Raw genomic sequence first — 26,971 nt, forward strand, 5'->3', positions numbered from 1 at the left:
CGTAATATGGTGCTGTAGGAACTGTGGTGCAACTCCGAGAGAACTGAACCTTTTCATTCCTTATTCAAGTTACTTATTCAGGAAGAACATCCCCAAATAAACTGGAGACAATTCAGTACATTTTAACCCAAGCCTGCAATTCTGTGTGTTGTTCAGTGACACACACAGCACAGTCTGATGCACCTTGATCCATCTTTGCCCTCGCACAGCAGTCACCTGTTTGTTATTTTTAATTCATTATTCATGACTTTGCACTGGAGTTGGGCGTTCCAATGCCAGCATGTGGAGATGTGGGCCCCGGCAGAGCCCAGCCTTATGAATGCGGAGCAGAACAACAGACAGCCAACCATGTCATCTCTGTGCCCGCTCTACCACCCATCAAATGGAGCTCAGGGCCTGGCAGACATTGACGCAGAGACAACAACCTGGCTGCTCAACACCCGGCTTGAGATCTAACTATTCCTTTGGTTTATTTATGTTTAAGAAGAAGATTATTCATGGCAGTCAGCAGAATAAAGTTGAGGGGGGAAAAAAATCTGTCATCTGTCTTCATGTCACCATTACTGCAAAGTGGAATGACTCAGACAACTAACTTCCGACTGCTGTCACTGCAAATTCTCCACTGAAGTCATCCAGTGCCAACCATTCACTGGATTACTTCACAAGGATAGGCAACTGGACATAGCAACACATGAACATAACCTTTCTCAAGGAGGTTTAAATATGTGATTGATTCTCAGAGCATTTTGGATTTTTTTAATGTTTTTTTAAAAACATGTTTTGCTGAATTGATTATGGTGTCAGATGTCTTAACATGTGACATCGCAGCACAGAAACAGGCCACTGGTCCACAATGAATGTAGCGAACATGATCCCAAGTTAAACTAATCTCCTCTGCCTGCACGTGACCCATATCCCCCCTTCTTACCCGCATACCTTGTGTCTATCCGAAAGCCTCCTATTCTGAAATATCTTGCAAATCTTGCTGAAGGTTGTCACGATAAATATTAACTGAAGTTACACAGCAAAACAGTTCACAGATTTCCTCCCTGACCCTGTCAAAGTAGTTTGCACAAGGATAAAAAATCTCCAGGACATAAAACCACTCAGTATGCTAAACGGAGGGCCAATATGCTAAGTTTGCAAACATAATTACCTGCAAATTGAGAATGTCAGGATTAAATGGGCTATTAAATGAAAAATTCCAAGTGCGAATTGTTACAAACCCTTACATATATATTCATTTCGGAGCATGAATGTGTAACTGCTAGAAGCCAACACTTACTGCTCTGGACTTGAAATGGAGGATATTCGAGTCTCTGTCGGCAATACATTACTTCTTGGTTTCTTAACTGGTGGTCTTGGAGGTCGTGCCTGTACATACACATTTGTATTAGAAACAAACCTTTTTTAGTATTGCAAACCAACAGCCGAGATTATCACAAACATTTAACGTTAGGAGGTCAGACATTAAAGAATCGTCGGTACAGACAAAATAGTCCAAGTAACAATGGAAAGAAATCTGTGCTGACTTAGGCCATCTTACGCAGCTACAAGGGCAAAGCTAAATAGAGAGCTCATTAGTACCAGTTTTGGGCTGGCAACCTCCGAAGGATCAAACTTGCTCCTGAACTAAACTTCACATGAAACTGCAGCCAATGCAGTAGAGATGGTTCACAAAGCAATCCTCGGCCTGTCGAATCATTGGCCGGCATATCATGGCTGTATTGTAGTAAGAATGTTATCTTACCTGATATATTTTCAAATTTAAATTTTGCTTCACGCTTTTCGAGAAATAAAATCAATGAAGCAGTCGCCTGTTACTTACTAACAGATGCCATTAGATCACTACTCTTCGACTGATCGAAGCCAGTGTTTAATCAATTATCAGCCACAGCATGAAGATACCATCCATACCTGAACTCATTTCAGATTATCCCATTAAATGTTAAAGCTCCATCCAAGCATAGTGAACCGACAGGTGCTGCTAACATGAAACGCATATTAAAATGAATGCACAGATCTCGATTTTGGCAGATGGTGAAATTAAGGCAGTTTTTAAACAATAAACCAACAGACTGGACAAAAAATGAGTCTTGTTTGGTTTATGATAACAAACCTGTGCTTGACACCATAGAGGGGAATCAGGGTTCGAGCATACACCATGTGTTAGGTTTAATAATGCAATGGTACGTTTAATCGTGGAAAGGCAATGGGATTATAGATGCTAGAAGATGCTTTTCAAACTGAATGCCGACAACTTGTTTCACCATTTCTATTAAACTCGGTGGCACAGCTGGTCGGTCTGCTCTCTTACACTGCCGGAGCCCCAGATTCAATCTTGACTCTAGGTGCTGTCTGTGTGGAGTTTGCACATTCTCCATGACAACGTGGGTTTCCTCCGGGTGCTCTGGTTTCCTCCCACCTGTGAAAGATGTGCGGGTTTATAGGTTAATTGGCCTCTGTGACTTGTTCCTACTGTGCAAGGTGTGAGATAACATCGAACGAGTGTGAATGGGTGATCGATAGTCGATGTGGACTCGGTGGACAGAAGGAGCAGTTTTCATGCTGCGTCTAGCAACCTATTGAAACACCCAAATGCAAATGGATAAGACAACAGAGTCAATGGTGTGACTTGGTCCCAGACTCTGTGCATGTGGGCTTGTGTCCGAGAGTGACACAGTCTGGATGCCAGTGATTCTGCTGGGATCCATGGGCTGCTGGAGGCCTGGTTGGTCTCTGTACAGTCCAGGGGCAGGCCCTTCACTCCACTTTCAAGTGACTCCAGGGGTTCAACTCTTTGAACCTTTACACTTATGGATTCTCAGATATAAGCAGAAGCATTCTACACCCTCACATTTGATCGATTAAATGTGAGATTAACAGTGAAGAGTTCAGTGCCACACAACTGCTGGAAAAGTTCCACAAGTACTTTCCATCAAGGTGCATGACGGAACTACCAAAGCATTAAGAAATCACATTCCACACCAGTGCAGTCAAATTCAAGCTCTTATTCTGTATTATCACTGGCAACAAAAATTAACCAGGCTTCGAAGCCGGCAGCTTGTGTGAATCAGTGGCCGAGGATTCCTTGGGACTGAAGAAGTCTGTGCACAGGTGCATTTGCAGTTCATGTGATCGTTAGTTTCAAACACTGAGTCAGTCCAAGCAAGTCTAACAGATATAGAATAGCAAACCTGAGTCATAGTTTAAATCCCACCAACGCACATGACCAAACTGAGGTCAGTAACTAAACTTGTGGGCTTGCACGGAGGAAGCTGAATGTCTTTACAAAGTCAGATGAGTGTTCAACCAGTCAAGTCTCAACTAACACACCTCAATTTGGAAGAGAGAGGAGAGAGAGAGAGCGAGAGGGAAGGAGGGAGAGAGAGAGAGAGAGGGAGAGAGGGAGAGAGAGGGAGAGAGAGAGAGAGATATAGATAGATAGATAGATAGAGAGAGAGAGAGAGAGAGAGAGAGAGAGAGAGAGAGAGAGAGAGAGAGAGAGAGAGAGATAAAGAGAGAGAAAGAAAGAAAGGGAGGGAGGGAGGGGGAGAGAGGGAAAGAGAGAAAGAGAGAGAGAGAGAGAAAGAGAGAGGGAGAGAGAGTGAGAGAGAAAACTGCAGGAGATGCAGGAGTAACTTGGTGGGTCAGGCAGCATCCCTGGAGAACATGGATAGGTGATGTTGTCATAAATGTTGTCATCTCACAGTCACCTACATTTGGAGAAAGCTAAATGGTCAGATGGCAGATGGTATAAAAATCAGGTATTTTGTTGTAATTGTTAAACCCAGAAGGAAGCGCGGTGACGAGCAGGCCTGCCATCCCAGCCCGTTAGTCCCCGGCACTTTTGCCTACTGTCTTCCGTTTCCTACGCCCTGCTATTCTCCTTGTTGTAGCTTCTTTCCACCGTTCATTCATGCTGCCCCGGCGTGCCGGAAACACAAGGAAGCTGCCACACAGGACACTGGAATGCAGTGGGAGCCTTGCCTCTCACCACCTGAATGGACACATGTTGAAAGACTTCCAGTCTCAGAGCAGCAAGAGTCTATTTAAGCCGACTGTTGAAAATGGCCAATAGATCCCCGGGTCACGTGACAGGAAGAGGCATTTTGTTCGAAAACAATGCGTCAAAGTCACACAAAAGGAGTGGGAAACTTTTACTGAAAAAGCCATTCTTGGGTTTAGAGTCTTTTACCTTTTGCAATGGTGGGACGTGAATACATGGGAAAGGCAAGGAAGGAATATTCAGGCAGAGTGGGTTCACACTGGTGATATCAAGGCCGTAAGCTTTTGGGTGTCATCAAAAATTGCAATTGCTGTTTAACGGTAATTAACAAATCTAATAAGTGACATGTCGTGCTGTGGGGCTGAAATAGGTTCAGGACTGTGGCCTAAAGGTCTAATTATTGCCCAAGATGTTTGAACGTTATATATAAAATAGTGGTTATCCTGAAATAATATTGAAGGCTGTATCATTTAGCCGTAGTTTAAATTAGGATTTGTAAGAAAATTTAAAAGTGATCAAATAGCGTGTGTATTTTATTCTCATTCTGTTTCCTCCCCCCCCCCCCACCCCCTTCACGTGTTCTTCTATCTCTTCGCAGAACATTTCACACATCCGAGATTCAATAGATTCAACCATCTGCTTCCTTTGCAATCTTTGATACCTGTGACACTCTCCGTCACCGAAGGGGTAGTCGTTGATGTTAGCTCTCCCCCACTCGCTCTGCTCCCCCACCCGTTCCCCCCTCCCCCACAACCCATTCCTAGGAGGCACAGGCCAGTGATGTTGGCCCTCCTTGGTGAGAAGCTGCTGCTGGCTTCCTCCGTGCCTTGTTTCATTTTCTCACTGTTTTGTCTATCAGATGCTTTGGACCGATTTTTATTTATGAAAGCAGACTAGATAATGAAAGGGATTATCAATTACAGACTGAGTCACAACATGGAACCTAATGTTGTTCTTTAAATATATTTAGCAGTTTCAGTTTAGGAGGGTTTTTTTTTTTTACCAACTGAACCATTACAGCTGGTTTAAAATCATTAAAGAGCAATTTCTGATTAATGACCTTACACAAGCAAATGATAGCAGTAATTCCACAGATGTTACTTCATGGGAGTTGGCATGCGGGGAATCGGGGAAACGTGTCAGGGGCGTGAAAGTCAAATTGTTGAATTTACTGATGAGAATGTTGGTTTCAGTGACCGATGACTCTCAGAGCAAGAAATCTAAAGCCACGGCGGGTGAGGCTGCAGAATTGAACCAGCCGCCACAATAAGGGTGGGCACAGTGGCCGCTTTAATCACTAAGATATGTGAGCAATAGGCCATGGCGGAGAGAGAGAGAGAGAGAGAGGAGAAAAAATCCAATTCTATATTCACTAGCGTTGTCAAACTTAAAAAGGAATGACAAAGGAAAGTAACTGAGGCATTCAGGGATTTAACTCCGCGCAGAATGCAACAAAAGTTTGGCGGGGCGGGGGGGAGGTTGTCCGACCCGTGACCTCGGTGTAGCCAGCATCGGGGAAGAAAAGCGCGGGGTCAGAGCAGGTCGGATTGTGAACTTGCTGAGGAGGGGGCCCATCGTCAGACAAAGCTGCCAGTCGGCACAATGGAGACGGCTTAAGCATGTGAACCCATTGGAAGGAACAGAAGGATTAAGTTTGTGGCAAGTTTGCCTGAACTTGCAACAGGGAGAAACATGGGGGAAAAGAACAACAGTGCTAATTAGCAGAGCTGAGCTGTCAGAGCGCAGCTCAATGGCTCAGTGCCAACAAACAAAAGGGGATGCCTGGCAATCAGCAGGATCGATGGAAAAGACTGCTTCATTAGGGATGATAGAACGAAGTAGGAAGAAAAAGAAAAAAGGCTGTTTAATTAAGCTTGAGCTGGAAGGTGATGCATGAAGCTTGCCTGTCATCGTGCTGCTAATACTTTCACCTTTCCGCAAGAGCTTTGAAAAGCCAGCGATTACCCCACTAGTGTCAGCAACACCAGATATATCTGGGGAGAAATGCAAAGAAGGATTGGAGCCATAGCCTAAAGGGACTTCAGTGGAAAGTCAGACAAAAAAAAAAAAAAAAAAAAAAAGCAGATTCCCTACAGTGTTTCTGAACCTGACAAATCCAACTGGGCAAATCCGACTCTGCTTCAGACCCAACTGCTCGCACTTAATAATTATTAAACATAAAATTCATATTATGTACAAAATAGCAGCATCACGTATAAAGCAACATAAAAACGTGGTGCTTTCACATAATGAGTTTGGGACACATTCCTCGAATAGGTTTGAAATGTGGAGCGATTAACTACAGCTGCGCGATTACTAAATCTATAATCACAAGACACTAACCTTTCTGATTTAAAATGTAAAAATAAATATCATGTGCTTTTTTTCCTCCAACGCTGTGTTAATGATTTAACATCTGCGGAGTATTGCACATGTCACAGTACCTCTCTTGGTTTATGTCAGTATTGCCAGGACTTGTAAATGAAGCCTGGTGCCAGCATCAGTGAACAATGAGACCTGCTTGACAGTGACGTAAACCCGGTGACACACCATTATACGGAAAGGTTTAATTTATTCAAAGATCTCTTTAAACGCTGATAAGGCACAAAATGAAGATATTTCGCTGAAAATTGCAGCTGAATTTTAGTTAGGAGGAGACGTGCCATTGAGACCGGCAGACAATGGAGGTCCTGGTGTTTGATTAGTTCTTTGCAGCTTTAAGGTCAGGGGAGGAATGTATAAAGGAGATGTGCAGGGCAAGATTTATTTTTAAGCAGAGATGGTGGGTGCCTGGAATGTGCGACCAGGGATTGAGAAAGGCAGATACGATAGTGGCAATTAAGAGACTTTAGGTAGGCATGTGGATATGCAGGGAATGGAGGAATATGGATCACGTGCACGCAGAGATCAGTTTAAGTTGGCATCATGTTTGGTAGAGACAGTGTTGGGCAAAGAGCCTGTTACAGTACTGTTCGATGTGTAGGAAGGATATGCAAATACCAGTTTAGACCGAAGATCGACACAACATTTTGGAGGAACTCAGCAGGTCAGGCAACATCTCTGGAGAAACGGAACAGGTGACATTGCGCGTCGGAATCCTTCTTCAGTCTGAAGAAGTACTCCGACCCGAAGTGTCACCTATTCCTTTTCTCCAGAGATGCTGCCTGACCCACTGTGTTACTCCAGCATTTTGTGTTTGTACTGTTCTATGATCTATGAGATGAAATGTTGCTATAGACAAGGCATGATTCATGATGTGCAATCAGTAATTTCATACTTATTGAAAGTGATTATCAAAACGAAAATCACTCATGTCCTGCATTCATTAACTAATTAAGCAAAGTGTATTTTATTTTTTTTAGTCTAATAGATCGGTTATATTGTGTATGATTTAAATCGTCAGGATTGTAGTGTCCTTTTAATTCACTACTTGTATCTTTAAATCCTGTTTCTAATAATCGCAGAATATGAAAGAAATATAAAAAAAGGAACTACAGGTGCTGTTTTTTTTTAAAATCCCACTAAGTGTTGGAATAACTTAACAGGTCAAGCAGCATCGCTGGAGGAGATAGATGGGCATCATTTCGGGTCGGAATCCTTCTACTGAAACAGGTTGAATTTACAAAGAGGATATTTTCCCGATGTAAACATTTACCTCTTAATTCTCTACGTTGTAGCTGAGCTGTACCCAACATTAACTTTGCTGCCATAATTCCTGCACACATAGAGGTTGTCGATCATCCAAGCACATCACATACATTATGTGCTTGGATCCAGAACAAGGGGTCATCCAGAACAAGGGGTCACAGTTTAAGGATAAGGGTGAAATCTTTTAGGACCGAGATGAGGAAAACATTTTTCACACAGAGAGTGGTGAATCTGTGGAATTCTCTGCCACAGAAGGTAGTTGAGGCCAGTTCATTGGCTATATTTAAGAGGGAGTTAGATGTGGCCCTTGTGGCGAAAGGGATCAGGGGGTATGGAGAGAAGGCAGGTACAGGATACTGAGTTGGATGATCAGCCATGATCATATTGAATGGCGGTGCAGGCTCGAAGGGCCGAATGGCCTACTCCTGCACCTATTTTTTATGTTTCTATGTTTCTATTAGGGAATTAAGATGCGATCTCTAATGCCAACCACAAAAACTTCAAATGATCAGCTGGGGTCTCGACCTGATGATAACACTTTTCTGTCCTAAACATCAAAATGGAGATGGTTAAAGACAAATGCAAGATCATTTTGCAAAGGATTGCAATATAAAAGCTCGCAAGAATAGTCGGGGCCTTCATGGGGAGGATGCTCATTCACCTGGACGGCTACATCCTCAACTTCATTTTAACAGTTTTCTTCATCTCTCTAAACCTGACTCTTTGTTTCTATTTTACTATCCTCGGTGCTTCACCTCACAACATTGCTAAAAGTCTATGAGGGAACAGTGGCATTAAGTGGGCATGTGCAGAGCAGTGGAGGGATCTGCTTCCAGTGAGGCTGCTCTCACCCCCTGTCCACCACCATCTTGCAGATAGAACAGGAACAGGAAAAGTGATGTGGTCCACCGCATCACAGGAGTTGTAAGGCCCATCGCAACCACTTTCATTGACAGAACCTCTGACACGGATGTCGTTATTGACTGGCAGAGCAGGCATGAGTTGCCAAATGTCTTCCTCCTGCTGCTAGTCTTGTTGCGATAGACAGAGACGGATGTAAATTACCCCTAGTGTTTAGGGAGTGGATGCGAAAGTGGAATAACATTAAACTGGCGTGAACGAGTGAAAAATGGTCGATGTGGATTCGATGGGCCAAAGGGCCTATTTCAATCAAAAAGATGTTTGGCAGAAATGGTATTGTACTAGTTTAGTTTTAGTTTAGAGATACAACACGGAAACAGGCCCACCAAGTCCACGCCGACCAGCGATCCCTGCACACTAACACTATCTTACACACGAGGGACAATTTACAATTTTTACCAAAGCCAATTAACCTACAATCCTTTAAGTCTTTCGAATATGGGAGGAAACGGAAGCATGCAAAGAAAACCCATGCAGGTCATGGGGAGAACGTACAAACTAAGTACAGACAGCACCCATTGTCAGGACCGAACCCAGGTCTCTGGCGCTGTAAGGCAGCAACTCTACCACTGTACCACCGTGCTGCCCAAAACAGGTGAAAATTGCCCCTGGTGCTTAGGGAGTGGATGCGAAAGTGGATTAACATAGAACTGGTACGAACGTGTGGTAAATGGTCAGTGTGGACTATTTCCATGCTGTGTCTTTTAAACAATTATTCAAAAAGATTTTGCAGAAATGGCACTGTACGAGTGTGGAGCCACATTATCTACCCCTGTTCCAGCACAATTAGATTGTTCTTTCATATATATGGTTATACGACCACATTCCAGTATTCAAGCTTCATCCTACTGAGATGGACCAAATGGAGCCAGCAGAATGTGGCCAGTGTAAGGGACCAGAGCCAACTGCAAAACCCAATGTAAATGAAGCCTCTTGTACCAGGAACAGGAGTCCATTAATTTTTGTCTCAGTTAATTGACATAATTTTGGCTTTTGCATTTCTTTCAATGCAGGTTTCAGTTAATATTAGTGCAACTGTCCTTCTGAGGGTTGGGATTAAGAGAAGACTGCCGAGCTCAGGGCAAAGGGTCAACTTTGTCCCCATCCCAGCCAGCTAATCGGCTCAGTCCCCTACTGCTACGGCTAATGGGTTGCTAGAAACTCTGCACACTGCTTGTGACTTGCTTGCTGAGCATTGCACACTCTTTAACCATTCTCAAAGGTAGCATTCTAAGAGGGTTACGAGCTCAAAAAACAAACTGATATTGAAAGAGCTGATGGAGCAATTGACATGATTGGCCGTGTTATTTTTAATTTTTGTTTGTGATTATATTTCATCAAACATTTGAAAAGTCTCAATAAATTGGAGAGTAATATTTTAGCAACAATTAGAGTTAATTTTTTTGAACCAAGGAATTAGAATCCAAGAATAAAAATGTTATAAACATGGAACAGTACTGCACATGCCTATGCTGAACGTGATGCCAAGTTGTACTAATCCCCTCTGCCTGTACGTAATCCATTCCCTCCATGTCCTTGGGCCTAGCTAAAAGTCTCTTAAATGCCACTTAGGTAGCAACGTGCTGCCTCCACCACCATCCCAGGCACCCACTACTCTCTGTGAAAAAATCTTGCCCCGCACGTGATGTTTTTAAAAAAAGATGTTATTTTGGGTGTAACTAATAAAGTGATTATATTACTGATGCAATGGGCCTGCGGTTTGAAATCGTGTTGAGTTTAGACTCTGTTAACTGTATGAATTAGGAGTCAAAGGGCGGGATCACTTAATATGAAACTATTTAACTGCCATAAATCTATAGAGTTTGCTAATGTCTTTTAAGTGAAACAGTACACAAGGTCAGGCCTGTGTCACTCCAGATACACATCTTGTGGCTTATTCTATTGTTGCAATCTGTTAGGTCACAGAGTTGGAAGAGATCATGACGACAGCATCAACTACATGGTCTGCGGTGGTTCAAACAGACAGATCATCGCAGATTTCCTGAGGTGGAATACGATATAATCTGGAGATACAAAGAAACTACAGATGCTGGCGTCTCGAGCAAAACACAAAGTGCTGGAGTAACTCAGCCGCTCAGGCAGCATCAGTTGAGTGAATGGTTAGGCAACGTTTGAGGTCGCCTATCCATTTCGTCTGAAGAAGGGTCCCGACCCGAAACGTCACCTATCCATTTCCCTCCACAGATGCTACCTGACCTGCGAAGTTGCTCCAGCACTTGGTGTTTTGCTAACAATGCACTTGGCCTGCCATGTCCTGTGACAACTATCATTGTCTTTTCTTAAACTTACCAGCTGTGTACACATTTTGAGCGGTGGTACTGCTTGCATGTTCCTTGTTTGGCGTGTCTAATAAGAGAAGACTACTATGTCCTTAGGAGTCAAGTACATTCTGCATTCTTAAGCTGTGCTAGGCTGAGACCCATTCTACAGTTGACGTACTGACAGATTACCTGCTCCCGGTCCTCTGATTACACGGCTCTGTCCCTGATCACCCTTCCCTCCCGAAGAAGGAGCCCTTGGCCTCCGCGTGCCTGAGATAGGGAGCACACCGATTGATTGTCATCTTGTCATGTTATTCTGTAAAGGCATGTTTTGCTTCACTGGTTACACCACTTCGTCACATTAACTCCATTTTCCTATGGTAGCGGTTTAAGTGTGTAGAGCTCAGTCTGAGCGTCCACTGGTCAGTCATAATGTGCAGCTAGCCCTGCTGGCTTTCAGAAAAAAAACTCGGAGCAAATAGTGATTGAAAACATCCCCCCGAACACTTGTTAAAACATTAGCACAAAACACTCTTCCTAACGTGCCAAAGGTACACAGCACCACACACACACACACACACACACACGCACAAGCACACACACACACACACACAGATATATAAGAACACTGCACACCTTATGAATATTGTAGATTACATAATAAATATGTAATTAGCCCAGTTAGAAGGTTAGGCCACCTCTGAGCATGTACAACATGCACGATTCCTGTGTACAAACACAAAGTGCCACATCCACACATGCAGTGGAGGTTAGTTTCGTATCTAGATGCTAAAGAGTCCCACGTCAGATGCACTGACGCTGCCCAGGGTTCTATGGCAATTTAATTAGTTGCATCCTCGGTGACTTTATCCTCATGCCAATCAGCACCAAACACAGGTAGATATTAAGAAAAACAGGATGAAAGAGTTTTACACCTGTTCTGAGAGGGAAACAAAAACGAGCTTGGCACAGGGCCAGGCAGCACAAAGCCGTAGAGAAGGGTGAGTAGAATCAGCAAAGCAACTTCAGGCGGTGTTAAGATAATGAAGGAAGTACACAACTTGGGTTCTACTCACGGGTGAAGCAGAGTTTATCTTTGGTGGAGGTGGGCGAGGTGGAGGGACTCTCTCTGGCTGTATCAAAGTGGAAACTTAAACATCAGAACAAATCACCCTTCAATTCAATGAAAAGCAAAAATAAACCCCAAAAAAAGCAGCTTATAATAAAACACAAACTTGAAATCTGCACACATTTGGGAGGGCGTTAGCCAGGATCTGTGTACTAATGCGAAGAACTTGATCTGACACAATAGGCTCCAGCTAAAACAAACTCTTACATATTTTTAAATAATTTATCCTGTGGCAACTTTTGGAGGAGCATTATCTGTAATTAGAGAGCAAGGAATAAAGAGCCAGACAGTCAGAACGCGCAATAGAGAATTCTTACATACATATACATAATTTTGTAAGATATGCCACTTCCATGCAAAACTGCAGAAATCCACAATTATTTTTATTCAAATCAAGAGTATGCTCATCAAATTAAGTAGCTCCTGCAGACATCATGATTTAAGTCTGCTTTGGTTTTGTGTGCATAAAGCTTGCAACTCTCCCGCATAGCATTTATTTGGATTGCTTTTCCATTTCTGTGAAGCTTGCAGGCTGATCTGTCAATTACGTTATGTTACTGTGTTGACATCCACTCTTCACACAAGAACAGCCCAGAACGTCAGTCGTTACTGGTCCTCGAACCTGAAATGACCATATTATCCAACTTGGATTTTTGTTACCCCTTGCATGGGTTCCCCATCATTAAGTCTCACGATTTAGCAAGGTTGCTGTGATTGTAATACCTCAACAGTCGTGAGTGAGAGCAGAAGATGGCTTTAAATCAAAACGCTGATACTGGCCTCCTCTAAGATGAGGTCTCGCCTAACTCCCATGCATCGGCTGAGAATGCAATATACAACCTCTTTACCCCCAACTCTCCCTATCCCGTTTACTCTATTTTAAAGGATGATCTGCCCACAAATAATTCACCTAACACCTCTGTTTCGTCTCCATTTGTTATTCCTAATCTGGGTACAGGACTCACTTTTTTTAAAACTCAGAAGATAGACACAAAATGCTGGAGTAACTCAGCGGGTCAGGCAGCATCTCCGGAGAACCTATTCCTTTTTTCCCCGACCCGAAATGTCACCTACTCCATTTCTCCCCGACTCGAAACACCACCGAGTCCTTTTCTCCAGCCCGACTCTCTGTCTGATGAATGGTCTTGACCCGAAACGTTATCTCCTCCTTTTCTCCTCCTGACTCTCAGTCTAATGATGGCTCTCACAGGGAGAAGGTACAAACTCCACACAGACAGCACCCGAGGTCAGGATCAAACCCTGGTCTCAGGTGCTATGAGGCAGCAGCTCTACTGCTGTGCCATGGTGCAGCTCCCATGACACTATGCCACCACACAATGGTTGTAAAGGGGAGGAGATACATTTTGGTATTTAGCTCAGGAAACAGAGGGCTCTGGGGAACTGGTGGAGAAGAGGAGACGAGACCTGGGGCAGGTCACCAGCGACCATATTGAATGGTGGGGGTGGGCGTGAGGGGCATACTACTATTCCCATTGTCTCATGTTCTTAAATCGAGACAAACATCTGCGTAGACAGTCACCTTTCACCACACTGCTATCCCAGCTGCAGGAGCCTTTGGGTATCCACTCACTGGGGACTGCCTTCCTGAACGCGAGTTTAGCTCCAGCTCCTGCCTTGGACAGCCACCTGTTGATTTTCAGCACATCAAACGCAAGCTTTAACATTGATGGGAGATTGCTACGTTAGATGCACTCTGTTCACTGGTAAAGATTGGCTGCTGGGCTTCTACTTCCAAGCAAGCTGATTTTTAATTGAACTGCAGTCTGGGTGGTTTAAGTATTCAGTCAGAGGGTGGTGAATCTGTGGCATTCATTGCCACAGATGGCTGCGAAGGCCAAGACATTGGGTATTTTTAAGGCAGAGATTGACAGATTCTTAATTAGCAAGAGTGTCAAAGGTTATGGGGAGAAGGCAGGAGAATGGAGATGAGAGAGAAAGATGGATCAGCCATGATTGAATGGCGGAGAACACTCGATGGGCCAAATGGCCTAATTCTGCTCCTACATCTTATGAACTCATGAAATCAGTGACAAATTATCTCATTGGAAATTTGGATTGGAAACTTGACCTTCACCTTTGCTACAGAGAGGCCAAACGCAAATTTGAAGAACAACATTTCATATTCGAAGACTTGTTACATGCCAGTCATTCCTTCTTCCCCCTCCACCCCCGCTTCAGTCAGGCAGAAGGAACAGAAGCTTGAAAGCGCGCACCACCAGACTTCGGAATAGCTTCTTCCCTTCTGTTATCAGACTTCTAAACGGTCCTTCCATAAGGTGGGTAGACAAAAAAGCTGGAGAAACTCAGCAGGTGAGGCAGCATCTATGGAGCGAAGGAAATAGGCGGCCGTATAGGAAGGGTACTTTCTGATTCACCTCAACCTCATTGTAATTGTTGGGCTTTGTCTATGGACTGATGCCACTACAACACTGAAAACTATATTCTGCACTCTGTATCTTCCCCGATGCTCTACCCATTGTCCTTGTGTTTGACTTAATTGTATATATATATATATATAGAAACATAGAAAATAGGTGCAGGAGTAGGCCATTCGGCCCTTCGAGCCTGCACCGCCATTCAATATGATCATGGCTGATCATCCAACTCAGTATCCTGTACCTGCCTTCTCTCCATACCCCCTGATCCCTTTAGCCACAAGGGCCACATCTAACTCCCTCTTAAATATAGCCAATGAACTGGCCTCAACTACCTTCTGCGGGAGAGAATTCCAGAGATTCACCACTCTCTGTGTGAAAAAAGTTTTCCTCATCTCGGTCCTAAAAGATTTCCCCTTTATCCTTAAACTGTGACCCCTTGTTCTGGACTTCCCCAACATCGGGAACAATCTTCCTGCATCTAGCCTGTCCAACCCCTTAAGAATTTTGTAAGTTTCTATAAGATCCCCCCTCAATCTTCTAAATTCTAGCGAGTACAAACCGAGTCTATCCAGTCTTTCTTCATATGAAAGTCCTGACATCCCAGGAATCAGTCTGGTGAACCTTCTCTGTACTCCCTCTATGGCAAGAATGTCTTTCCTCAGATTAGGTATATAGTATTATAGATATATAGTATTATCTGATCTGATTGTATAGCATGCAAAACAAATCTTTTCACTTTACCTTGTTACGTGACAAAAATGAACCTAAACCTAGCTTGGGTAGCTTACAATAAAACGGTATGAAACAGCACGTTCATATTTCAGGTAACCAACATCCCTGGTACCTTCCCCCATACACACTCACCTGTCCACCTTGATGTTCACCTCTGTCCATCTCTCCACTCCCTCCCCTCACCTGATCCCATCTTCCCATTATCCCCTCCCGATCTGATTCCACCTCTTATCAACCAGCCTCTCATCTACTCTCCCTCATATCGCCACAGACTCAGACTTCTCTCTCAATCCTAATGCAGTGATTTGACTCAAAAACGTAAAACCTTTTGCCTCCTCAGTTGCTGCTTGACCTGCTGAGTTCTTCCAGTGTTTTTGTTACCCCTGCAAGGCATTTGGCTGAATTATTTGGTTTAATTCTTCTAAAGGGCAGGCAGTGGTTTTCTCTGTCTCTGCTGCAAAGGGCTCTAAAATGCCTGGAACACAAGCAGGTGGAAGCAGGGTTTTCACACAACCCATTTTGTACGCCATGGTGTGAAGACTGAGGTCATTGGGGAAACGCTCTCATTCCAGCGATGCTTTGGGACTTCATCTACAAACTCAAAAGGGTCAGATTTCACCTGGATTTAGCATGGAAACAGGGTCCCGACCTGAAATGTCACCTATTCCTTTTCTCCAGAGATGCTACCCGACCCGCTGAGTTATCCAGCTTTTTGTGTCTATCTTTAGCATGGAAACAGGACCTTTGGCCCACCCTCGATCTATATAGTGTGTATAGAGATAAACACAAAGTGCTGGTGTAACTCATTGGGTCAGACGGCATCTCTGGAGAGAAAGGATGGGCGACGTTTCGGGTCGAGACCCTTTTTCAGATTCTTCTATGTTATCCCACTTTTGCAACCACTCCCTACACACCAGTACAATTTACAGAGGCCAATTAACCTATAAACCCGCACGTCTTTGGGATGTGGGAGGAAACCGGAGCACCCGGAGGAAATCCACGCGGTCACAGGGGAGAGCGTACAAACTCCGCACAGACAGCACTCGAGGTCACGATTGAACCTGGGTTTCTGGCGCAATGAAGCAGCAGCTCCGTCAGCCGTACCACCCTTATTTTATTTAAAAAATAATAAAATCAGCAGAGGACAAAGGTAACTTTGGGTGTAAATATGCTATTAATTGTTTTAACCCTCAGTCAAGCCTATGATTCTTATATTCCAGTTTATAATTCAGCATTATAAATATGCAAAGAATCATTTAAAGCATTAACATAACATAAATGATACAGTGCCATCTGCTTCCAGCAACATTAATTAATTGTTACTATGAGCAGCTTACCAATAAAACCTGAGGAAAAAAAATGTCTATTTCCACTGAAGCTTGAAAGGATTTATTAGTAATCTGCCTCAGTCTGTGAATCACAGTGGCTGCAGTCGTGCTAATATCATCTCTACTGCCTTAATAGCTGAGATACTCAGTGAAGTGTGTTAGATTAAAAGAAAGGGCTGCACTACAGATCATCCAAATCTCTGCAACAATGAAAATTTAATTCAGTGAAAAGTCACTGATCTTCCCTGGTCTTTATTTAATTGTACCCTTCAGAGTAACAGTCAAGGAGATGTAGCCAGGCCTAATAAAACCAGTATATGTCCAGCAATGTGCCTTCGTAGTTTTGGAACACAAAATAACTAAAACATGCCTGAGCTATCGGAAGAGGTTGAGCAGGCTGGGAATGGAAACCGTGGAGCGCAGGAGGATGAGGGGTGATCTTATAGAAGTGTACAAAAATCATGAATGGTCTCGACCCGAAACATCACCCATTCCTTCTCTCCACAGATGCTGCCTGTCCCGCTGAGTTAGTCCAGCATTTTGTGTCTATCATGAAAGGAATAGATCGGGTAAAACGCACAGTCTCTTGCCCAGAGTAGGGGAATCAAGAACCAGAGAACATAGGTTTTGGTGACGGGGGGAGGGGCGGGGGGGGAATAGGAACCTTAGGGGTAACTTTTTTACACAAAGGGTGGTGGCGTACGGAATGCACTCTTGGAGGGGGACGTTGAGGCAGATACTATCACGTTTAAGAAACATTTAGACAAACAGGTACGTGGAAAGGATAGGGTTAAGGGATTTGGGCCAAATACAGGCAAGTGGGACTAGTATAGATGAGACATGTTGGTCGGTGTGGGCAAGTTGGGCCGAAGGGCCTGTTTCCATGCTGTATGACTCTGACTCTAAATCATGAAGACATGGAACTGCAGATGCTGGAATCTTGAGTTAAACACAATGTGCTGGAGTAACTCAGGGGATGAGGCAGCATTTGCCCTACACCCACCTTTTTTCCAGCCTTCTCCCCCATTACAAAGGTGCAATGGGTCCCAACCCAACATCTTGCCTATGGATGCTGCCTGACTTGCTGAGTTCCTCCAGCACTTTTGTGCTTGTAATGAATCAATGCTGACCGATAGTTACAGCAAGCAGACTTTCTTTTTCCCTTTAAATATTTAGTTTAAAAATAAGTTTTATTTTAGGAAGCGGGGGGCGGGGGCGGGGGGGGGGGGGGTGGCGGTCAGAGAAGTGATGGCTTGGAGAATTATTTTCTTTGTTAGTTTTTAAATTTTCATCATTTGTTCTCAAGGTCTTAAGGGCAGGCGACTCCCTCTTCACAGAGCACATGCTTCTGTAACTGGTCGCCAATAGAGTTTTTTTATTAACAAAAATACATATTATTCAGAATAAGAATATATACAAAACACAAAATCCTCCTACATTCTCAGTGTCATATTCAGTAGTGTTTGCAACCATCTTTCAACTACGCACCAGTACCACTCGTGTGCCCCCCTGGGGTAATATCCCTTCCCCTGTTTGATGAGTCCCCACTGGACTCTGCCCCTTAATGTACAGCAGTGAAAGGACCCTAGACTGTGGTCGTCTGTAGAACAAGCACCCTTACACAGAGCCTTGGCGTTGGTTGCACTGAGCTTCAGTGGGTCCCTCAGCACATATTCCTGCAGTTTACAATGGGCCAGTCGGCAACATTCCCTGGTGGAAATCTCGCTCCGTTGGCACGTCAGCGTGTTTTGGGCAGACCAAAGAGCGCCTTTCACCAAGTAGATGATCTTCCAGCTGCACTGAAAAGGATAGGTTTGGAGGGATATGGATCTCTGCACTTCCTTGTGCAAAAAGTTTTTAAAGCCTAAATGTTCACTATAGTACGTCAGCATTAGGACTGAGATGAGTAAAACTTTTTATTAGGACTGAGATGAGGAAAAACTTTTTTACCCAGAGAGTTGTGAATCTGTGGAATTCACTGGATGTTTTCAAGAGAGAGTTAGATAGAGCTCTTAGGGGTAACTGAATCAAGGGATATGGGGTGAAAGCAGGAACAGGGTACTGATTTTGAATGATCAGCCATGATCATATGGCTCGAAGGGCCGAATGGCCTACTCCTGCACCTATTTTCTATGTTTCTATGTCCTGCTACTGCAGTATTTGGTCTGTTCTCCAAAGCTAAACTTCAATTTCCTTCTGGCAGATTGCAGTTGAAGTTTACTGACACATGTCACAGAGGCAATGAATGAACCTTCAGGAGATAGCAACTCTTCTGAGTGAGTGTCAGGAAGTTAAGGACTACAGGATGCCAAAGCTGCAGATGGATATATGAACTGCAAATAAGCTCAGCCCTGTTTGCTGTCTCAACCTTGCTGAATCACACCAAAAGGAAAATAGTTGAAATACACTGTGGGCTGTCCTTTAAGGAAAAAAAAGTGTTGAGAAGAGTACCGATCTGTCTTTCCCTGTTGTTCACATTTTGGTTCATGCAAATTTACACGGCCTACACTGGCTGATTCCGTCAATTAAAGTAAAAATGTTAGACGTTGTAAGCTGCCTCAACATTTACTCAAGGATGTGAGCAGGAATTCATATTTGGCAGCCTCAGGAGAGGAGGAAGGCGCATGTATCATGAGTGAAAATGCACTTTTTAAGAGGATATATTGGGGGCCATGATCCCGTTTGCGTCCACTGCTGCACACGAAAATCTGGATTTGCTTTCCGGTTGACGTAGGATGATGGAGGAGGGCCACAAGAAAGAGGGCAAAGTGTGAAAAAAACACAATTTTGACATCGATTGAAATAAGGAGTTAATAAACATAGTCCAAATGAGTTTTTTTCTTGGGAACATCATTTTCCGACAGAAGAGATACCAGTGAACAAAATGACACCCAAGAAGTAGGGTCATAGGGAGGGTGCACGGCAGGTCCCTCTGACCCACAGACTAACAGGAGGTATGTTTATTGAAGAGAGAAATGTTGTAATCCTGCATCTGCAGTCCCTAGTTTCTACATTACAAAGGTGAGTACTTCAGAATTTCCTCTGTGTTTTGGGATGTTCTAAAAGGGACGTGAAAGGCAAATATAAACATTCAGATTTTTCCTTCCCATTTCTCTATCTCAATCATTAACAAAAGACACTGTTTGGATTTCTTCTTCTTTGGTTAGTCGGGACTAAAGCATTCAGCTTGGTCCTGGCTGGACAATCCGTGCGCCATTAAAAACCCTCATTATCAGTGTTTGGGGTATAACTAAAATCACCTGCAATATCCCACTTGTATCGGTTAGTCAAATACTTGCTGTCAGCACGAACAAATCACCCCTACTTCACTTTTTTTTTTCCAAAAATTTTTTAATTAGTATTTGACAAATGCCTTTTCATGCAAAAAAGAATATACATCAGCAATAACAGATAAATAGGTCAACATTGTTTCTCTTCAGACTTAATCTAAGGATGTCAAAAACTCGGGGAACATGCAACCAACCAATTTGCACTGACTACACGCTAGTCCTGTAATATCTGCTTGACAGGAATGACATTTTCCACTGCTTAGGACAGAAATCCTGTGACATTTTTATTCACAGCAGCGCATGCCCCTGTAATGATCAGCTCTGGCCGATCTGCTTCCTGCATCAGCCCTGGAGCCCTCCTAGAACAAATAAGCACTGGAGGTGCCAGCAGCCTAACCTCCTTATTAAACATCGCCAGGCTCCTAACGAAGAGTAACTGCTGGAAATTCAGGGAGTAAAACCCTCAAGGGCACCTCTGGCACATGACTGCTTGCATAATTTTAAACTTCTCAAACACCAAGAACTAGGCAGCTGATGGCCTCACATTTGCAATCCAAGGTGGGGGAATGGGCAGCTTCGCTCTTGCTGATTTTACAACTGCGTCACTGAAGACGACAGCATTTTGAGAATCAATGAGGAAGGTTTAATACTTGCTCATAATTGACTGTTGCAGCCGCCAAACAATAAACTTCACCGTGCCGTGCTAAAACCGCGATTCAAACCTGCATTAAGTTACACGCGAGCACAATGGACTGCATTTCAAAAGTGCGTAATGATGCCACGAGAGGCCCAATAGAAATTCAATTTTCTTTCATTTTGTTTGTGTAATGAAACAGGGTATAGCCTGCTAAGGGTCCAGGCTGTGATTTTCCAGAGGTCAATTCACTGGAAAATACAGATGAATTTGAATTGTTGCATGGGGAGAGAATTCTTGCATTGGAAACGCTCTCCTCCAGACTAAGCTACCAATACTGCGATTCCCTGAAGCATGCGGTAATTACAATGAGTAAACCTGAGAAAGGGATACAGTAGAGAGGGGTTGGTGTGGGCAACAAGGGTTGTGGAGCTGTGCCTGCTTCCTCCTGTCTTCACATAAAGATTTTGATTCAGATGTAAAAGTGAACCTTTGCTTGATAACACCTTTGTAAAAGGAGCCTTCAACAGGGATTTGATCCTCATTTGTACACTCAAAGGACTGCTTGATTTGTCTGTTGATTTTTATAAAGAAATGATCCGACATTTGCAAAATACTTGTTTGGCACTTGCCTTATGCCCCAGAATAGGGAATGTTATTTAGAAGAACCATGACATTATTTTTGATGGTTCAATGATACTTGACTATCATGTGAACCTCACTACAGAGACATTCTCTATTTTCCATGCTGTTCAATGGCAATTCTACTGTACATGATAGTCAAAATGTAGGAACAAGGAACCGCAGATGCTGTTTTACAAAAACCAGACACAAAGTAACTCAGCGGGTCAGGCAGCATCCTTGGAGAACATGGATCGGTGACGTTTCAGGCACCCTTCATCAGACTCAAGTACATTATAGTCAGTGGAAGTCAAATTAATAATGAAATCCAACATGAATGGAGTGAGCTAGTGTCACAAACGATAGAAGGTATTAGCAGTGGCAACTCAATCCCCTTGCCTGTCTGCACTTACATGAAAATAATTATCAATGAAGTTCACCTGAGCACTGGAAGCCAGTTCCTCTCAAACGCTTGCAAAGTATCATGTCTTCCAAAGCAGTGAGACATCTCACCCTTTCTCCTGCACCACTTTATAATGAAACATCTACAGATTAAGTGAAAAGCTCAAAGTCATTCTGTTGCTCCGAGAACCTTAAAGCTGGATTCATGCACGTAGTCATTTAAACATTTTTAATTAACTTCCCTCAGACTGTGCATCACTTTTGTTCAGGTGTTTCCGTAGCACTGTTAGAACTTTTCATTTCTAGTTCATGAAACATAGTATGGATATAGGTGGACACAGTTGCGCAGCGGTTCAGTTGCTGCGTTGTAGCACCAGAGAACTGGGTTCGATGCTGACTACGGGTGCTGTCTGTACTGATTTTGTACGTTCTCTCTGTGACTGCGTGGGTTTTCACCTTGTCCTCCGATTTCCTCCCACATTCCAAAGATAAACAGGTTTGTAGGTTAATTGGCTTCTGATAATTGCCCCAAGTGTGTAGGATAGTGCTGGTGTACAGGGTTATCGTTGGTTGGAGCGGGCCGAAGGGCCTGTTTCCACACTGTATCACTAAAGTCTCTAAAGTCTAACATTTACATGGCACCAGGAAACTCTATCGCTAGGTAGACAAAAGTGCTGGAGAAACTCAGCGGGCGCAGCAGCATCTATGGAGCGAAGGAAATAGGCAACGTTTCGGGCCGAAACGTTGCCTATTTCCTTCACTCCATAGATGCTGCTGCGCCCGCTGAGTTTCTCCAGCACTTTTGTCTACCTTCGATTTTCCAGCATCTGCAGTTCCTTCTTAAAAACTCTATCGCTACTTCATTGTACTTCACTGCTTCTATCTGGGTGACAGAAAACTACTGAAGCAGAGATGGATTAAAAATGGCCTTGTTCATGTAGGTAGGATCAGATTACTTTAATAACATTTTGCCAGTGATAGACGATGGGCAGAGAGACTTATATTTTGTCTCTCGCCCGTTTTGAATATTGGTCAATTTTCAATCTTTTGGTACCACTCCAGAATCTAAGGAGACATTTTGGAACATTACAACTAAAGAATTCACTATTTTTGCAACCATTTATTTTAAGATCCTTGGATGGATACCACCAGGAGGCTTTGGCTCCATTAGTTCAGACTGTAATGGTATTCTGATCCTGCATTTTTAAGTATTTACTGTGTATACTGGATTGTGTACTGTACACATGTAACATAGAACAGTAAAGGCACAAGAACAGGCCCTTCTTCCCACAATGTCATAAGATCATAGGGAATAGGAGTAGAATTAGGCCATTTGGCCCATCAAGTCTACTCCACCATCCATCCTAACCCCATTCTCCTGCCTTTTCCCCATAACCTCTGACACCTGTAGTAATGAAGAATCTATCTATCTCTGCCTTAAAAATATCCACTGACTTGGCCTCTACAGCCTTCGGTGGCAAATAATTCCACAGATTCACCACCCTCTGACAATAGAAATTTCTCCTCATTTCCTTCCTAAGGAACGTCCTTTAATTCTGAGGTTATGACCTCTAGTTCTAGACTCTCCCACTAATGGAAACTTCCTCTCCACATCCACGCTATCCAAGCCTTTCACTTTCCACCATCATTCTTCTAAACTCCAGCGAGTACAGGGTCAGTGCCGACAAACGCTCATCATAGGTTAACCTACTCATTCCTGGGATCAATCTTGTAAACCTTCGCTGGACCCTCTCCAGAGCCGGCACATCCTTCCTCAGATACGGAGCTCGTGTGCATAACATGATGAAAAGTAAATTTCTTATCTATCTGAACATAATCAATACCCCCCCCCCCCCCCCCCCCCCAATTCCTTGCATATCCATATGCCTATCCAAAAGCCATCGCCATTATGCTGACATTCTACACAGTAGTACATAGTGGTTTTACCACCTACTGTAAAGATCTATACCAAATATTTGTTTAACAACTCTGCTATTTCCTTGATTATTATCCCATAATAATCTATACAGTCTCATTATCTAAGAGTCACTTTGACTCTCTCCCTTTCTATGATCAACTTAAACAAGTTTAAGTTTTTAAATTCCACACTAATTTGGCCTCATTAATTCATTTTCTCTTTCTTGGTTAATATTTTCGTCCTTCTTTGCTGGATTCTGAATTTATCCGAGTCTTGGGAATACCATTAACTTTTGTCACCTGCTGTGTTGTCTCCTTCAGCTCCTAGTTCCATGGCTGGATCACCCACATCTCATATATTTCGCTGGAGTCCTGAATGATCTCCTCAAACCTCTGCCACCAGATGTCTTACTTGTTGTTCTACTTGACCTGAGCATTTTACCCAACTGTATCCTCATTTCCTGTTTCCTTTGTTTAACCTAGTAGTTTCAAACTCAAGTGTCTCATTCTGAAGCCAAGTGCTAAATCTTATCATGGTACTTTGCAGGGGATCCTTAACTCTTGTATTATTTATCGGACCTGCCTCATTTTCCCTTACCAGATCCAAAAATGCCAGTTCTAGGGTTGTCTGTTTAACATGTACAAAACCCTCCTGAATGCCCACTGGGAATTCTTTCTTGCGGCGACTATTCCCAAACTGATTAACCTCATCTCCATGAATCTCATCTCACATAAACTCATCTCACCCAAGATGAATGTGCTACTTTTTTTGTACACGTCACGTTATTTCTTGATTGATTCCTGTTTCTACATTAAAGCTACTGTCTGGAGGTCTACACACCACGTCTACCACTGTCTTATTTTCCTTGCATTTTTATTTTCTATCCAACTTTATTTCTCTAAAACTACATTGTACTTAAGCAAAACTCTGCAGGTCAGGCAGCATCTGTGGAGGGAATGGATGGATGATAATTTGGCCGGGGGCCTTGTTCAGACTGATGTACTTATTTAATTTCTATTTGGCAGAGTCTCCACAGCATCTTTTCTTTCTCACCTGTCCTTCCCCAAATTTCCCTAGAGCTTGTGTTCTCAGCTTTGTTATCCCAGTAACATTGCCTCTGCAATGACTATTTTATCATACCTATTTATCCCTACATGCTACTATTTAGTTGCTTTTATCTTGTTTCTTACATGATTTTTCTCTCTTTTTTTACCAGCCTTCCTACCCCACCCCATCTCTTGGGTCTGCTGCAACACTATTTGCTTCTTGGAGCCATTGAGTAATTCACACATATAGTGTGGAAACTGGCTCTTCAGCCCACCCAGTCCATGCTGACTACTTATTCTCTAACTACTTCCCCTTTTGCCTTTAATTTTTCTCTTCCATTTCTATTGCTGTGTTCTTCTTCTCCAACTGCCTGCTGAGGTACCCATGCTCCTGGTCCACTAGTTTAAACCTTCTTTAACAACACTGACAAACATCTCCTGTGGACATTGGACCCATCCTACCCAGCCGCACCCTGTCCCACTTTGACAAATTCCACTGTCCCAAGAACCGGTGCCCAGGATCTGGCTGTGTGTAGCTCACTGCTCTATGTCCTTCATTAAACCAGTGACTAGACTTGAAAAGTACTTAACTGGTAGTACAGGGAAGCAAAGGGGAAAGTAAGACCGCAATGACAAGGCATGAGACAGGGGACAGCTACAGAAAGGATGAGGTCTTCTGGAGATTAAATGGGCAACCAGTGTGAGGAGGGACTGCTCCCATTCATTCGTTCATCAGACAAACTTGCTAACAGCAAGTGTATAAGGAGTGGATGCGAAGGTGGGATAACACAGGACACGTGTAAACAAGTGATTGATGGTCGATGTGGACTCAATCAGCCGAAGGGCCTGTTTCCACAATCTCTCTCTCTCCCTTAACTGTAGTATTGAACATGCTGATGTAGTATTGACATGACTGTCTAGGTTTTGTTCACAATCAATTTCCTTCTGTGGCTTGTTGTTATGTTTATTTTCTGCTAACTCTCCTGAAAATCAATGGGAGTTAAGTTAAGGGTTTGGGTTTGCTCCACTGAATTCGTTGGGACAGGAGACTATTCAGCCCATTGTATTCATATTCAGCTGAATCTCACTTCCCAGTGCTTCCTCTGTAGATTTGCATGACGATTTCTGCCTCTAGCACTCTTAAAAAGAGAGTTCCAGATTTCCAGTTCTCTCCATGAGATTATGCCCCAACCGATATTCTCTTTAAATTCCTGCTGCAATTATTTCAAATCTATGCCCTTAATTATTCCCAATGGAAACAGGTCTTTGCTACTCAAGCTGCCTAAACCCTCAAAATGTTGAATTGAATTGAAAGATACTTTATGGAGACAGGTCCTTCAGCCCAGACGCCACGCCAACCACCAATCACCTGCTCACACCAGTTCCGTGTTATCCCACTTTCAATTCAATTCAATTCAACTTTATTGTCATTGCACAAATACGAGTACAGGTACAACGAAATGCAGTTTAGCGTCTGGTCATAGTGCAAGATAGTAGAAATAAAAATAAAAGTACAAAATAAAAATACAAATAAAAATACTGGTTAACAATGTGTGGACTGTGGATGAATTAAACTGGTACATAGGCAAATAAATGTATACAAATGGGAGAGTCTAAAGATAGCTAGCGACGGGACTTTGAGTTTAGCAGTGTAATGGTGTTGTTGAAGAAGCTGTTCCTCAGCCTGCTTGTGCGAGAGCTGAGGCTCCTGTACCGCCTCCCTGATGGGAGGAGGGCAAATAGTCCATGGTTAGGGTGAGAGAGGTCCTTGATGATTTTCCCGGCCCGTCTCAGACACCGTTTGCGGTGGAGGGCATCCATGGCAGGGAGCGGGGCACCGATGATGTGCTGAGCGGTTTTCATCACCCGTTGCAGTGCCTTCCTGTCAGCAGTTTCTCATCTACTCCCTACACATTAGGGGTGATTTACAGAGGCCAATTAATCTACAGTCTTTGGAATGTGAGAGGAAACCCACGTGGTCGCAGGGAGAAGTGCAAACTCCACACAGATCGAATCCGGGCCTCTGGTGCGGTGAGGCAGCAACTATACTAGCGGCGCCGCCCAAACTTCCTTCAGTGTCCCGTGTTCCAATGGTAAAAATTCAGTCTGGTTGATTGTTTTTCTTTCTTGGAACTAAAATTATCCAGCCCCAGAAAATGATCTGCATATTTCCTCTGCAACCTCTCTTGTGCTGTAGTTGATATTTGTTGACTGGAATCATACGCAGCATTGTTCCAGCATTCTCTGCTCTCATCTTCACTGTGTTGGTCAATCAAGGGAAGTGGAGACACAAGGAACCACAGAAGCTAGAATCTTGAGTAAACCGCAAAATAGTGTGCAGCAGCCTGAACAAGGGTCCTGTCCTGATACGTCGCCTATCCATTTCCCCCATAGATGCTGCCCGACCCACTGAGTTACTGCAGCACTTAATGAAGGGAAGTATCCTGTATTAAACGCTGATAGACACAAAATGCTGGAGTAACCTAGTGGGACAGGCAGCATCTCTGGAGGGAAGGAATGGGTGATGTTTCGGGCTGAGACCCTTCTTCAGACTTAACCGCTGGCCTTGCTACCTTCAGACACTTCTGCATATGAAGAATCCTCTCTTCCAC

General features: G+C 43.5%; 1 protein-coding gene across 6 annotated transcripts in view; it reads right to left on the bottom strand.

Annotated features, from left to right (window-relative positions):
• The window catches only part of dennd1a (DENN domain containing 1A), a 492,710-nt gene that overhangs the window by 37,203 nt on the left and 428,536 nt on the right, over nucleotides 1-26,971 (bottom strand). For 4 of the 6 annotated variants that reach the window (XM_033048631.1, XM_033048628.1, XM_033048629.1 and 1 more), the window contains 2 exons: nucleotides 11,937-11,993; nucleotides 1,286-1,374 (listed from right to left, as the gene is read on the bottom strand). In XM_033048631.1, coding sequence (XP_032904522.1) covers nucleotides 1,286-1,374; nucleotides 11,937-11,993 — 146 coding nt within the window. The remainder of the gene's footprint in view (nucleotides 1-1,285; nucleotides 1,375-11,936; nucleotides 11,994-26,971) is intronic. The other 2 variants (XM_033048627.1, XM_033048630.1) reach the window with 1 other exon arrangement.

Source organism: Amblyraja radiata, chromosome 32 (assembly GCF_010909765.2).
Source record: "Amblyraja radiata isolate CabotCenter1 chromosome 32, sAmbRad1.1.pri, whole genome shotgun sequence".
NCBI classification, from domain to species: domain Eukaryota; kingdom Metazoa; phylum Chordata; class Chondrichthyes; order Rajiformes; family Rajidae; genus Amblyraja; species Amblyraja radiata.